Below are 12,818 nucleotides of genomic sequence, written 5' to 3'. Positions count from 1 at the left end.
GTCAAGTTAAGGAACTAAGTTTAGTTGTCCAACTTTGTCCAGTTGAGTTACTTAAATTAGTATTTTCTTTTTGTCTTTGTTATTGCTTAACATACAAATCCAATAACAACATCATTGATGGTAATTCTGATCCTACATGTACATGCATTGTCTCAAAGAACATCTAAAGATGAAGATTTTTCAATACATGTGTGCTAATTATTTTTCAGTGAACTCCATATATATTGATACATTTTCATCCATAAATGCAATATCAGAACAATACATGTACAATTATGGTGATTTTTTCATCATTGATGGCCTCAAGATTCTCCAAGAGATATAGGAAAACTTGAAACATAAATTAATTAATGAAAAATTGTTTCATGGTTTATTTTTATTGCAAATTAATGCACATTCAACAGAAGAAAAATCTTATATATTGTAGGTTAAATGGTCCATATTAAATATTCTTGCATTTGATATGATTATGAATTGTCTTTTTTTTTTCTTTCCAATATTTATTACGAAGTTGCATCATCTTACGTTCATCACTTGGTATTCACATGTTTAACAAGACTAATTGCTTCAGTAGTTTATTTTCAGGATTGTTTCAAGTTTTCATTTTCCCTTTGAATTTTGCTCTAATCATAGTTTGTTTGCCTTACTCATGTTGTTCAATATACTACATAATAGGAAATTAATAATCATAATTGTGTTTTGTGAGTGATTTATTTTTTTTATTTTGGAGCTTCTTTCTCTTGCAGAAGAAATGTTGATATTGAGTTGACTAGAGATATTTTGTTTTAATTTCATTTTTCAAGAGCCCATAATTTTGATATCATTTCTCTAATAACAACAATTATAAATAATAATAATAATATAATAACAACAACATCAACCTATTATTGGGCTTATTACCGGGGCTTAATTGTTCGTGTATGTTATTTCACTAATTTTTTTATGTACTATCTTCCCCGGCCATTTGGATTTTATGTTGGAAAAAATATTGAATGAATTGTTGGAATAAATGGCTTGAAAATGGGCTTGAAATGCTTGTCCCAAGTGTTGCAAAATTTGAATTTGGTGAAATAAATTTTAGAAAAATTTGTCCCACATTGGAACAACTCCAATGTATTGCTCATCGTATATAATCCAACTTTGGATTATGGGATTGGGTCCTTATGGCACCGATGTTTTATAAAGGGGAAATACACTAATCGATGCAACAAACACGCGCGCGGCCGGCTGGCCGGCGTGGCGAGGCGAGGTCATATGATCCTATTATTATTTTTGGATATAATTTAATTAAAAATAATATTTATTATTATTTTTTTGTGTGCTCCCAAGCGGTGGGCGCATCGTCAAATAAGCAGGATAGAAATTTTGGCAAAATTTGGGCGCCCGAGCGGTTAAATTTTACCGCTCGAGCGCGCTGCCTGCAGTCCAAAAAGTCACGACTCTTTCTGGGCTTTTTCTGTCATGTATTGCATCTTTAAGCCATAAAACGTGTTCTTTGAAGTCATAGTATATATATATAGACTGTTATAACGTAGAGAAACTAATCGGTAACATCTGATAATGTGATACTTCAGATCTCTCTGCAAATTCTTCCCTCTCTCTCACAAAAGTCAAGTTGACACATATTTTCATTCGACGAAGATCGAGATATTTGTTGTGCTGCTATATCTTTATTGTAAATTCGTTGTATCTTAGAGACGATTGCCGCAATGTTTAAGTACTTTTAACAGGCAACTTATTCTTGCGGATAGAGAGATTATCTCACCTCGAATTGTTGTTGTTGTTGTTAGTGCTATTGTGTTTAGAATTCAAAATACTATCCTTATAACAATCGCAAGACAAAATTTTGTATTTCTCGGATTCTGAAGATGCCTACCGTTTCATTCACTCCGCTCTCTTCCGCCCCCGCACATGGAGAAAAGCGGCCAAAGTTTTCTGGTGCCGACTTCAAACGTTGGCAGCAGAAGATGCTCTTCTATCTGAACACACTCAATCCGTCAAGATTTCTCAAGGAGGATCCCCTTGTCGTTGTTGAAGGCGATTCTGACACCCAAAGGAGGACCGCAGTTGATTCATGGAACCACATCGATTTCCTGTGCAAAAAATACATCTTGAATGGCCTTGATGACACTCTTTATAGTGTTTAATCCTCTGTGAAGACGGCCAAGGAACTCTGGGATTTCTTGGAGAAGGAATACAAAACTGAAGATGCCTGCATAAAGAAATTTGTGGTTGGCAAATTTCTGGATTTCAAGATGATAGACTCAAAAACTGTGATGAGTCAAGTGCAAGAGATACAGATTATCTTGCATGACTTGTTGGCCAAAGGGATGGAAATCAATGAACCATTCCAAGTCGCGTCTATCATTGAGAAGTTTCCTCTGCTGTGGAAAGATTTCAAGAACTACCTTAAACACAAACGTAAGGAGTTGAAACTTGAAGATCTGATTGTGAGACTTCGCATCGAGGAGGACAACAGAAATATCGAGGCAAAGTCACATAAAAAATGATGGAAACAGAGACCAAAGAAAATCTGGCGAAATCTAGTACGAGTCACAAGAGGAAGCATCCGCATGATGGAAAGTAAAAGGGGAAAACGAAGAAATTACAGGGAAGTTGCTACAACTGTGGCAAACCAAATCATATGGCAAGGGACTGTCGACTTCCAAAGAAAAACAACACAAATCAGAAACTAAATCAAACAAACATGGTTGAACAAAGTTATGTGCCTTTAGCGATTCTGATATTGATCTTAGTGCTGTTATTTGTGAGACCAACATGGTGGATGATCCAAGAGGATGATGGATTGATACCGGCTCTACGAGCCACATTTGTGCCGAAAACGATATGTATTTCACCTATGCCACCGTTGGGGATCGAAAGCTGTTAATGGGAAACTCCATAACATTTGAGGTTGTTGGAGTAGGAAACGTGGTGTTGAAAATGACCTCGGTAAAAGAAGTGACACTTAAGAATTTGCTGCATGAGCCGGACATTCAAAAGAACATAGTTTCGGGCTCTCTTTTGATCAAGGCATGATTTAGATTGGTGTTTGAATTTGAAAAGTTTGTATTAACTAAATATGGTGTATTTGTTGGTAAAGGGTACCAATATATTGGTCTCTTTAAGTTGAATGTACTGAATGTTATCCGCCCTGAGGCGAAGAATAAAATTGTTGGTTCTGCTTACTTTTCTGAAAGTTATGATTTATGGCATGAACGTCTAGGACATGTTAACTTCAACACGTTGCAAAAACTTGCAAATTTTTAAATGTAATACCTATGTTTAAAAGAAATCCACAACATAAGTGTGAGATTTGTGTTGAAGCAAAAATGGTTAAATCTACATTTCATTTTGTCACGAGAAGTACTACGCCACTCGAATTAATACACACTGATGTTTGTGATTTAAAAATGGTACAAACACGATGTGGAAATAAGTACTTTATAACATTCATTGATGATTGCACCAGATTTTTTTATGTATATTTATTGAAAAGCATAGATGAAGCAGTCGAAGGTTTCAAGAAATATAAGGCTGAGATTGAAAATCAACAAAATTCAAAGATTAAAATGATTTGAAGTGATCGAGGTGGAGAGTATGTGGCTTCTTTTGAAGAATTTTGCTCAACTTCGGGCATCATTCATCAAACGACAACCCCTTACTTACCTCAATCCAATGGCTTTGTAGAACGCACGAATATAACTTTAAAAGATATGATGAACGTGTTGTTAATAAATTCTGGCTTACCTAAAAATATGTGGGGTGAAGCAATTCTCTCAGAAACTCACATTCTAAACAGGATATCAATCAAAGGGAAAGATGAAACATCTTATGAACAGTGGAAATGTCGTAAACCTTCTTACCAATACCTCAAAGTGTGGGGGTGTTTGTCTAAAGTATAAGTACCTAAGCCAAAACAAATAAAAACATGGAGATCCTCTAAACAAACTTGTATAGCTCGGTCGACTATGGAGTCCGAGTTCATTGCTTTAGATAAATCTGGAGAAGAAGCCGAGTGGCTTCGAAATTTTCTAAAAGATATTCCTTGTTGGAATAAACCGGTGTCTTCCATTATTATTCATTGTGACATTCAGTCAGCAATAGGAATAACACAAAGTAATATGTACAATGGTAAATCTCGACATATTCTTCGGAGACACAATACCATAAGACAATTGATCTCGAATGGGGTTATTTCGATTGACTATGTGAAGTCAAAGGAAAACCTTGCGGATCCGCTTACAAAAAGTATAAATAGAGATAAAATGTACAAACTAATTAGAGGAATGAGCTTAAAATCCACAAATTAAAATATTTATAGTGGTAACCCAACCTTGAGAATTGGAGATCCCAAAACCTTGGTTCAATGGAACAACGAATTTATAAATATTTGTTTGAGTACTTGTAGTGACCCGTAACCCAATAAAGTGATTAAGTAATTAATCATAATTAATATTCCTAATTTTTGGATGGCCCGAGGAGAAGACCGAAGGATCCGAAGACGTTCGGCTGATCCGAAGTAAAGTTCGCAGGCTACGATCGTGTTCGGACGGTCCATCGGCAAGTTTGGAGGATCCGAACATGGATAGGGCTTACGTCATCAATTACGTCAGCAAGGTAACGTCATGTCTTACATGTAGATGGAACATTGGACGGCCCAAAGTCAGGATCGGACAATCCGATTGTGCTCAGAGTCTCCAAACTGGGTTCGGACGGCCCAAACGTTTCCTATAAATAGAGGCTCCGAGAGCTCATTTCACTCACACCTATCCTCTCTTTTCTCTCGATTGCTAGGCTTTCTAACTCAGATCTAGGGAGATCTAGGCGTCCTATGTGGAATCCGGAAGCGGCATAGCGATCCAGGCATCGTAGCGGAGCTGGGGCCTAGTTTTGAGGCAAGCGGCAGCAAAGGGCTGACTACGGACGCAGGTATAGCTTTGTTCTCCTAAAAATTTAGGAATATGGAATAACTTAGTTAAGGCTTTTAGAGCTTATTTAATGATGCATGGATGTTTGCATTGTAGACACCTTAGTGTGGACTTGTAGGCGTGGGATCTAGACCAGTGGTGATAGGATTTTCCTACAGTGTTAGAGGTACGTAAGTAATGACGAGATAGCCGGAATGATATATATATATGCTTATACGTTGCATGAGTATGTGCTATATGTTTTACCATATTTTACTGCTTTAGCACATTTATGTTTTACACCGGACTGCATCTGGTATGATGTGAGTCATGACAGTTTCCATCGGTGATGAGTTACTCCTTATGGATTCGTGTCTGGGGACACTCAGCCCCTAGTTTTACTATCACTAGGAGCGACCACGACGGTGGAGTAGACGCTATAGTGGATAGGAGAATATACGAGTACCTCGCGGAGTCGCTCTCTTAGTGTAAGGCCGCGATTTTAATCATCTAATTAGTAATAATCCATACTAAAATCAAAGTAAGAATAAAAATGGAAAACAATAAAAAAAAATTTAAAATAAAGTGAACAGTGCCCGCTCGATCGGTTAATTCTTACCGATCGAGCGGCCATAATATAACAAGCCACTGCCCAGAAAAATCGGGACGCCCGCTCGATCGGTGAAGTTTTGCCGATCGATCGGCCAACAAAATTCAACCTTCTGCCTTTGTATAGGGGTGCTCGCTCGATCGGTAAGATTCCGCGATCGAGCGAGACACTCTGCACCAGAAAAATAATCTGGTTAATTTCTTTATTTCAATCCAATCTCAACTCAATCGATTCGACAATAAGATAAATTCCGTTCAACATGATATATAAGTATTCAAATCTAAGTTCATACAATTCTTCAAAATATATCAAGCATGCTTTCATTCTAGTTCGAACTTAGACAATATACTAAAAGGAGTTCGAAAACGTAAACCACTCCTAAACATCAAAGCCTCACTTCTATCATCTCAACCACCTAGTCATGCTGCCTCTGACTCGGACATGCCCCACATGTTGCCAAGTACACATACAAACAAAGACAATAGCCGGATAATCCGGTGAGAATTGATATTCCCAGTAAAAGAGACTATCATGCAGTATCAATCAAACATATCAATCATGATACACAACAAATCCATCTTATATATCAACTTCAGATATAAATCACGTCAATACATGTATGAAATTCCAAATATCTATCACATCAAGATCAATTCAAGTACTGAATTAAAATGATATGCATGTCTTTAAAACTTCTGGATTATCAGAATCAGATAATCAAATGGAATTTTTCTTTCTTTATTTTTTCGATTTGGGATCCCGAGGTTAAAACATCCTACAATCACACCGACTTTCCTCTCGAGGTGGATGAGGCATATTTTAATCCTCTAGACTCCAGAGCATTATAGTGAGTTAAAGAACGAAGTAGTAAATCGCCTACCAAGTCACTCGACTACAATTTCTAGATCGTCTAATTCAAAATGAATAATCAATTCGGCTCAATATGAATGCATATGTCATCTCATGCATTCAATCATAAATTCAATAACCAATTCAAATAAGCATTCAATCATGATTTCAAATAAACATTCAATCATGCAAGTATGTGATTTCTTTGGAACACTTGAATCAAGTCTACTTCGAGTTAATCGTTACATTCAAGTCTAAGTCGTCTTTTTCCTTATTCGCTTCGAAGGTACTTCAATCTGAAAAATCAAAAATAAGGATAATAATCAATATCCAATCAAATTCATTCGAAACTCAATCAACTTCTTCAATCGATAAATAAGAAAATCGATACTGTACCGACTTCAATCTTCCAACTGGCCAAAGCTGCTATCTCGCAACTCTGTTGACTTCACTTCAATCTAACAGAAGAAGTCATAAGGATCAATATCGACATCAAAAGCTCAATCAAACTCGATACGATCAAAACATCGAAACGATATTCAAAACTCAAACTGACGGCATAACTTTATTCTGACAAACCCGAAATGCAGACATCATAATATCAATCAAATAAACTCATTCCAATCAACAAACATCCATCCCCAATCAATCCCAACACATCTCAAAATCCCCAAATTCAAAATTCAAAAGAAAATTCATAACAAATCCAATCATCGTTATTTCTTCGAACCGTCTTAGATATACTATCACATCTATCTCATAATCATCCTCTCCGAATATAAATCAATTCTAAAGACATCCAAAATTTCAAACCTCTCAGAAATAAGATAAACTTACTTCCAAACGGAGCACTCGTCGCTGTGATTGCAGATATCAACTTCAGATCAATTTCCAACGGACGGATCGAGCTAAAAAGGAAATCCCAAAGCTTGAAATCACAAAGGGGAGGTTTCCATGGAGGATCACGTTGAAGGGGATGAATATGGATTGATTAGAAAGTCAACAACACTTATAAATATCTAATAAATCCAATAATTGCGTTTTAGACTTTGAAAATTTTGAAAATTGCATTCTAGTCCCTGATCAAAATCAAATCAGCCCTCGACTTCTAAAGTCTCTGATTATCTCAAATAATGTCCATTAAGATAATTTTGGGGAGTTACAATTCTCCCCCTCTAAAAATCGATTTCGTCCTCGAAATCAATCACGATTCTATCACAAGGTCGAGGCTAGAATCAAAGGACTGCAATAAGAATTTACATCTCGGAACTAAGTCCAGAATCTGTTTCTAATCAAACTCTGAATCGATCATCTCAATCAATTCGGTATCTCAACAAATAGATAAAGTCAGAAACTCTAGTCGATTAATTCATCAACATTCCATCCGTCTATCAAACGTCAACTCATCATCGTCAGAAAATCCTTCTAATTTCAGTCACAATTCGAATATTCTTTCATTCTAACTCCTGTGACACAAAATTTACATAACAAAAAGGAAGGAGATCTTCATCTCTCCTCGTTCAACTTCTAGAAAGTGCTTTCAATAATCAACTGATCGCTATCATTGTACGAAGTTTTTCACAAGAATCAAGAATTATGCCAACTAGTGCTAAGTCGAGCACTACAACTCATGGAAATTCCTAAAAAGTTCGATTCAACTGATCTGGCTGTACGTCGTTCTGAGGGTATCAAATCAAAAATAGTTGAATCAACAATAAAAAGTCTCTTTTAAGTCTAAGCCGAAAGAACAATTACATCAAGGACCTCTGTCTAGACCGACAGACTTCGGCAATTTAAGACATCTGACAACCTCTGAAAAGATATGTAACGCCCCGTTTTTATATTAATTGAATTTATTTGAGTTAATCAGAGATTACAGAGTTCTCGAGCCGGTTTGATTTTGATCAGGGTCCTTTTTGCAAAAATTGGATTTTTTAGGGACTAAAACGCAATTATCGGTTTTTATAGATATTTATAAGGCTTTTGGACCCATTCTCTTCTCCATCACCTTCCTCTTCACACCTCCCTCCTCCATTTTTGAAGAAATCGATTCTTCAAGCTTCCAGATTTCATCCCGAGCTCGATCCGGCCATTGGAATTTATTTCTGAAGGCAGATTATCGATCACTGCAGTGAGAGCTCTGTTATATTGTAAGTTCTTCTACGATCGGATACATTCTAGTTTTTGGATGTTGTTAGAATCGTTCGAGATTCGAGTATGTTGTTCTAGACAGAGTTCTGATCGTTTATTATCTGTCGGTTTTGAATTAGAGCGACGTTCGGATTTGTTATGATTTTTGGAAACCATTTTCGAAAATGTGGATTTTTAGATTGATGGGTTTGCTTTGTTATTTTTGTTTTGGGCATTGATATGAGTTGATATCGGTATTGAACTGCTGTCTGCATTTCTGGTTTGTTCAGTTTATAGCCGTTATGCCGTCGGTTTGAGTTTTGGGTTTTCGAATCGTTTTTGTATTGATTGAAGTCTTGGCGTGTGAGTGATCGTGGTTGTTGATCAACTCTTGGATTCTTACAGATTCGTTGGAGTTTGTCGAGCCCTGTGTTAGCAGCATTGTTCGTCGAGAGTTGGACGAAGAACGGTATAAAGAGTTTTCCTTGAACCGTTGCCTTGTTGTTGTTAGATTGTGTAGTTGTTTATACAATCTCTTTTGTAGCTTATCGAGAGTTGGAGCTACTGCATTGAAAGGTAAAAGCAGTCATCGCAGCGGGATAGCATACTCGGGACTGTGGTTCTTGAGTTTTCCCTTTTGAAATCACGTACTTGCATCTACACTTGTTCTAGCATGAGGAACTTGTGTTTTGTTTGATTGTTTTGGCTTATGTTTTATGTTTTTGTTATGCATTCATCTTGAGCCAATCTTGTTTTCAGCGGGCAGAACCGCCCTTTTTGTTTAGACGTTTAGGAACTATGATTGAGTGGCCCAGGTTGTAGTCGTTTTGTCTGGTGATAGCATACTCATTATAGTTGCTCAAAGTATAGAGGAGTGAGATACGTGGCACCACCTCGATTGGGAGAGTCGGTGAGTTGTTACGTGATCTTACCCTCGGGATCCCAAAGGCACAGCTGCAATCCCTCGTTATCAGATTTAATATCCCTGTTTAAAGACATGCATTCATTACGATGTTATTGATTTCGTTATTGTATTGAAAGCATGTTTGTTACTTGTATTACTTGTTATGTTGCTTTTACTGGGAATGTCGTTCTCACCGGTTATCCGGCTGTTTCTTTGTTTTGTATGTATACTTGGCAACAGGTGGGGCAGGAACAAGTCAGAAGAGGCATGGTTAGCTTCGAGGGCAAGTAGTAGAAGTGAGACTCGGTTTAGAAGTCGAATTAGCATGTTTATCTAGTTTAAGATTGGAGCATGTTAGAACTCGAACTTGATATGTTTTGTATTCGAACTCAATTTATATTTTGGATTTTGAAACTTAGAATTGATGCATGTTCTACTCGTTCTTGTAATTGAATACTTCGTTGTTGAAAAAGTGTTAGTTGGATCATGTTGGAGCCTTTCCGGGTGTTGGATTGCACTTTTGGAGCCTTATTTTGAGCTAAAACGGTAGGCCATGCGCGCCCGCGCCTGGTGAGGAGCGCCCGCGCGTTCTGCTCCCTTTCTCGGAGGCCCGGGCAGGGCTGTATGCGCGCCCGCACCTCGGGTGGCGTGCCCGCACGTTACCCTGTGTAAAAAAAAAACAACTTTGCTTTTAATCTTAGATCTTGTATGCGTAAGTATTGTTTATTCTGAGATTAGATGATTAGAATCGAGGCCTCACATTAAGTGGTATCAAAGCCATTAAGATTCTTGGTCGAACTAGAGTGAGCGGGGTAGATTGAGTCTGTGTGCAATGACTCCTCGCATGTGTTTGAATTATTTAATTGTGTACTTAATTCCATGCGAGCATGCTTTATTGTTTGAGCATTATTTGAATTACATGGTTGTGTGATTTAAATTAATAAAGCATGATCTACTTGAGATATAACTATTTCTGTTCTCAACTGGTATTCGGTATTCCAAGCGGTTGTAAGGGTACTGACGGTAGCAATTGAGATATCTCGTGTGCTAACCTTTGATTATCAGATGGGTCCTCTTCGAGTGATAAACAGAAACACACCACCAGTTATCCCTGCGACTGAGCAAGCTAGCACTGAGGTTGATCAGTTGGATGCTTCAGCGACTCCTATGGAAACCTTGCTGAAGAGGTTTCAGTCGTTCAATCCGCCATTGTTGATGGGTTCAAAAAATCCAGTTGACTGTGAGAGTTGGTTGGATGATATGGATCAGTTGTTTGATTCCATTGACTACACAGATGACCGCCGAATCAGGTTAGTAATTCATCAGCTGCGTGGTGGTGCTAAGAGCTGGTGGATCATGACAAAGAAAGAAATTGAGAGTAGAGGTACAGAGGTTACTTGGACTCTTTTTAAATCTGAGTTTTATAGGCGGTTTTTCCCTATCTCGTATCGTAAGGATAAGGGAGCAGAGTTTGCAAATCTGAGGCAAGGGAATCTGAAAATTGAAGAGTACGTGGCTAAGTTCGATAGTCTGTTGCATTTTGCACCGCTAATTGCCGGAGATGAAGAAGCTAAGGCAGATCAGTTCATCAATGGGTTGAACCTTGATGTCTTCACGTTGGTTAACACCCACAGGCCTAGCAACTTTGCGGATGCCATGAATTACGCAAAGGGAGCAGAAGCAGGCTTGTGGAGGCAAAGAGGTAATCAGGGGGCACCTCAGCAGCAGAGGCAGTATCAGAACCAACCATCTCAGTACCAGAATCAGCCACCTCAACATCAGAACCAGCAGTAGAGGTATGAAGGTGGAAACAGTGGGGGAAACAGAAAGGATCAGTACAAGGCAAGAGGTAAACAGTTCAAGAGACAGGGGAACAGTTCGTCCAGTTCCAGTGGTTCGAAGTAATTCGGTTCAGGACCGAGTTCTGGGTCATCATCCTTGTATTGCAGCAAGTGTGGAGGAAGACACTCACCGGATCAGTGTGTGGGAGTTTTCGGCAATTGTAACACATGTCAGCAACCGGGACACTTCTCTAAAGTGTGCCCTCAACGTAATAGAGATAGAGCTCAGAGTGGGAGTTTGTCTAGACCTGCAGCTCAGCCGGAGAGGCAGTCATATGCAGTGCACTCTTTCCAACCCCAGCAACAGCAGAACAGACAGGAAGGTAGCTCTAGTGCAAATTAGCCTTCGAGACAGCAAGCATGAGTCTTTGCATTGACAGAGGATCAGGCTCAGGCAGCACCTGACGATGTCATAGCAGGTAAATGTTCGATTTTCGGTCATTCTGCTCATGTCTTGATAGATACAGGTGCTTCCCATTCCTTTATCTCTGAGAAATATGTGTTATTGCATGCTTTGCCAACTGAATTGTTGCCTACTGTAGTAGCTGTTACTTCACCTTTGGGTGGAGGAATTGTTTCTGTCCGACTAGTCAGGAACTGTGAACTTTGTTTTGAGGGAAATTTGTTAGAATTCGGCTGTATTGTACTTGGACTGTCAGATTTTGATTGTATTGTCGGGATAGATGCTTTAACCAAGTACAGGGCGACAGTTGATTGTTTTCTGAAGGTTGTCAGGTTCAGACCTGAAATGGCAGACGAGTGGAAATTCTTTGGTAAGGGTTCTCGATCTAGAATTCCTTTGATTTCAGTGTTATCTATGACTCGTTTGTTACAGAGAGGTGCAGAAGGATTTTTGGTTTATGCGGTTGATGTACTGAAATCTAGCCCAGCTTTGGTTGACTTACCAGTGGTTAGAGATTTTTCTGATGTGTTTCCGGAAGATGTTCCTGGATTGCCACCCATTCGAGAAGTCGAATTCAGCATTGACTTAGTGCCAGGTACTCAACCTATTTCAAAAGCTCCTTATCATATGGCACTTGTTGAATTGAGAAAGTTGAAGGAGCAGCTTGAGGATTTGATTGCCAAGGGATACATCAGACCTAGTGTATCGCCTTGGGGTGCTCCTGTTCTATTCGTTCGGAAGAAGGATGGTTCTATGCGGCTCTGTATTGACTAACGCCAATTGAATCAGGCTACAGTTAAGAACAGATATCCTTTACCCCGAATAGATGACTTGTTTGATCAACTGCAGGGTTCTTCTGTCTACTCTAAGATTGATCTGAGGTCAGGCTACCATAAGCTGAGACTGCGAGAGGAAGATGTTCCTAAGACCACATTCAGAACGAGGTATGGTCACTTTGAGTTTATAGTCATGCCGTTCGGTTTGACTAACGCTCCAGCTGTTTTTATGGGTTTGATGAACCGTATCTTTCAGCGTTATTTTGATGAGTTCGTCATTATTTTCATCTATGATATTCTTATCTACTCGAAGAACCGTACTGACCATGTAGAGCACTTGAGAATCGTCTTGCAGATTTTGCGAGTTGAGCAGTTGTTTGCCAAGCTATCGAAAT

At 38.6% G+C, this 12,818-nt stretch overlaps 1 protein-coding gene across 1 annotated transcript; it reads left to right on the top strand.

Moving 5' to 3' along the window:
- The first annotated feature begins 1,868 nt into the window (after window positions 1-1,868).
- LOC140862882 (uncharacterized) lies at window positions 1,869-2,510 on the top strand. Its single transcript, XM_073265917.1, has 2 exons — window positions 1,869-2,066; window positions 2,160-2,510. The coding sequence occupies exons 1-2, from the start codon at window positions 1,869-1,871 to the stop codon at window positions 2,508-2,510; spliced, it is 549 nt and encodes a 182-aa protein (XP_073122018.1).
- Window positions 2,511-12,818: the final 10,308 nt, after the last annotated feature.

This window comes from Henckelia pumila, chromosome 4 (assembly GCF_033568475.1).
Source record: "Henckelia pumila isolate YLH828 chromosome 4, ASM3356847v2, whole genome shotgun sequence".
Lineage (NCBI taxonomy): Eukaryota > Viridiplantae > Streptophyta > Magnoliopsida > Lamiales > Gesneriaceae > Henckelia > Henckelia pumila.
The sequence above is the reverse complement of the archived record's forward strand: the minus strand, read 5'-3'. Positions and strand labels throughout refer to the sequence as shown.

Excerpts from the sequence above, each read along its gene's own strand:
- LOC140862882 (XM_073265917.1), top strand. The coding sequence starts at position 1,869 with ATGCCTACCGTTTCATTCACTCCGCTCTCTTCCGCCCCCGCACATGGA. Across the intron at positions 2,067-2,159 it reads ACACCCAAAGGAGGACCGCA|ACGGCCAAGGAACTCTGGGA; the intron begins GTTGATTCATGG and ends TCCTCTGTGAAG.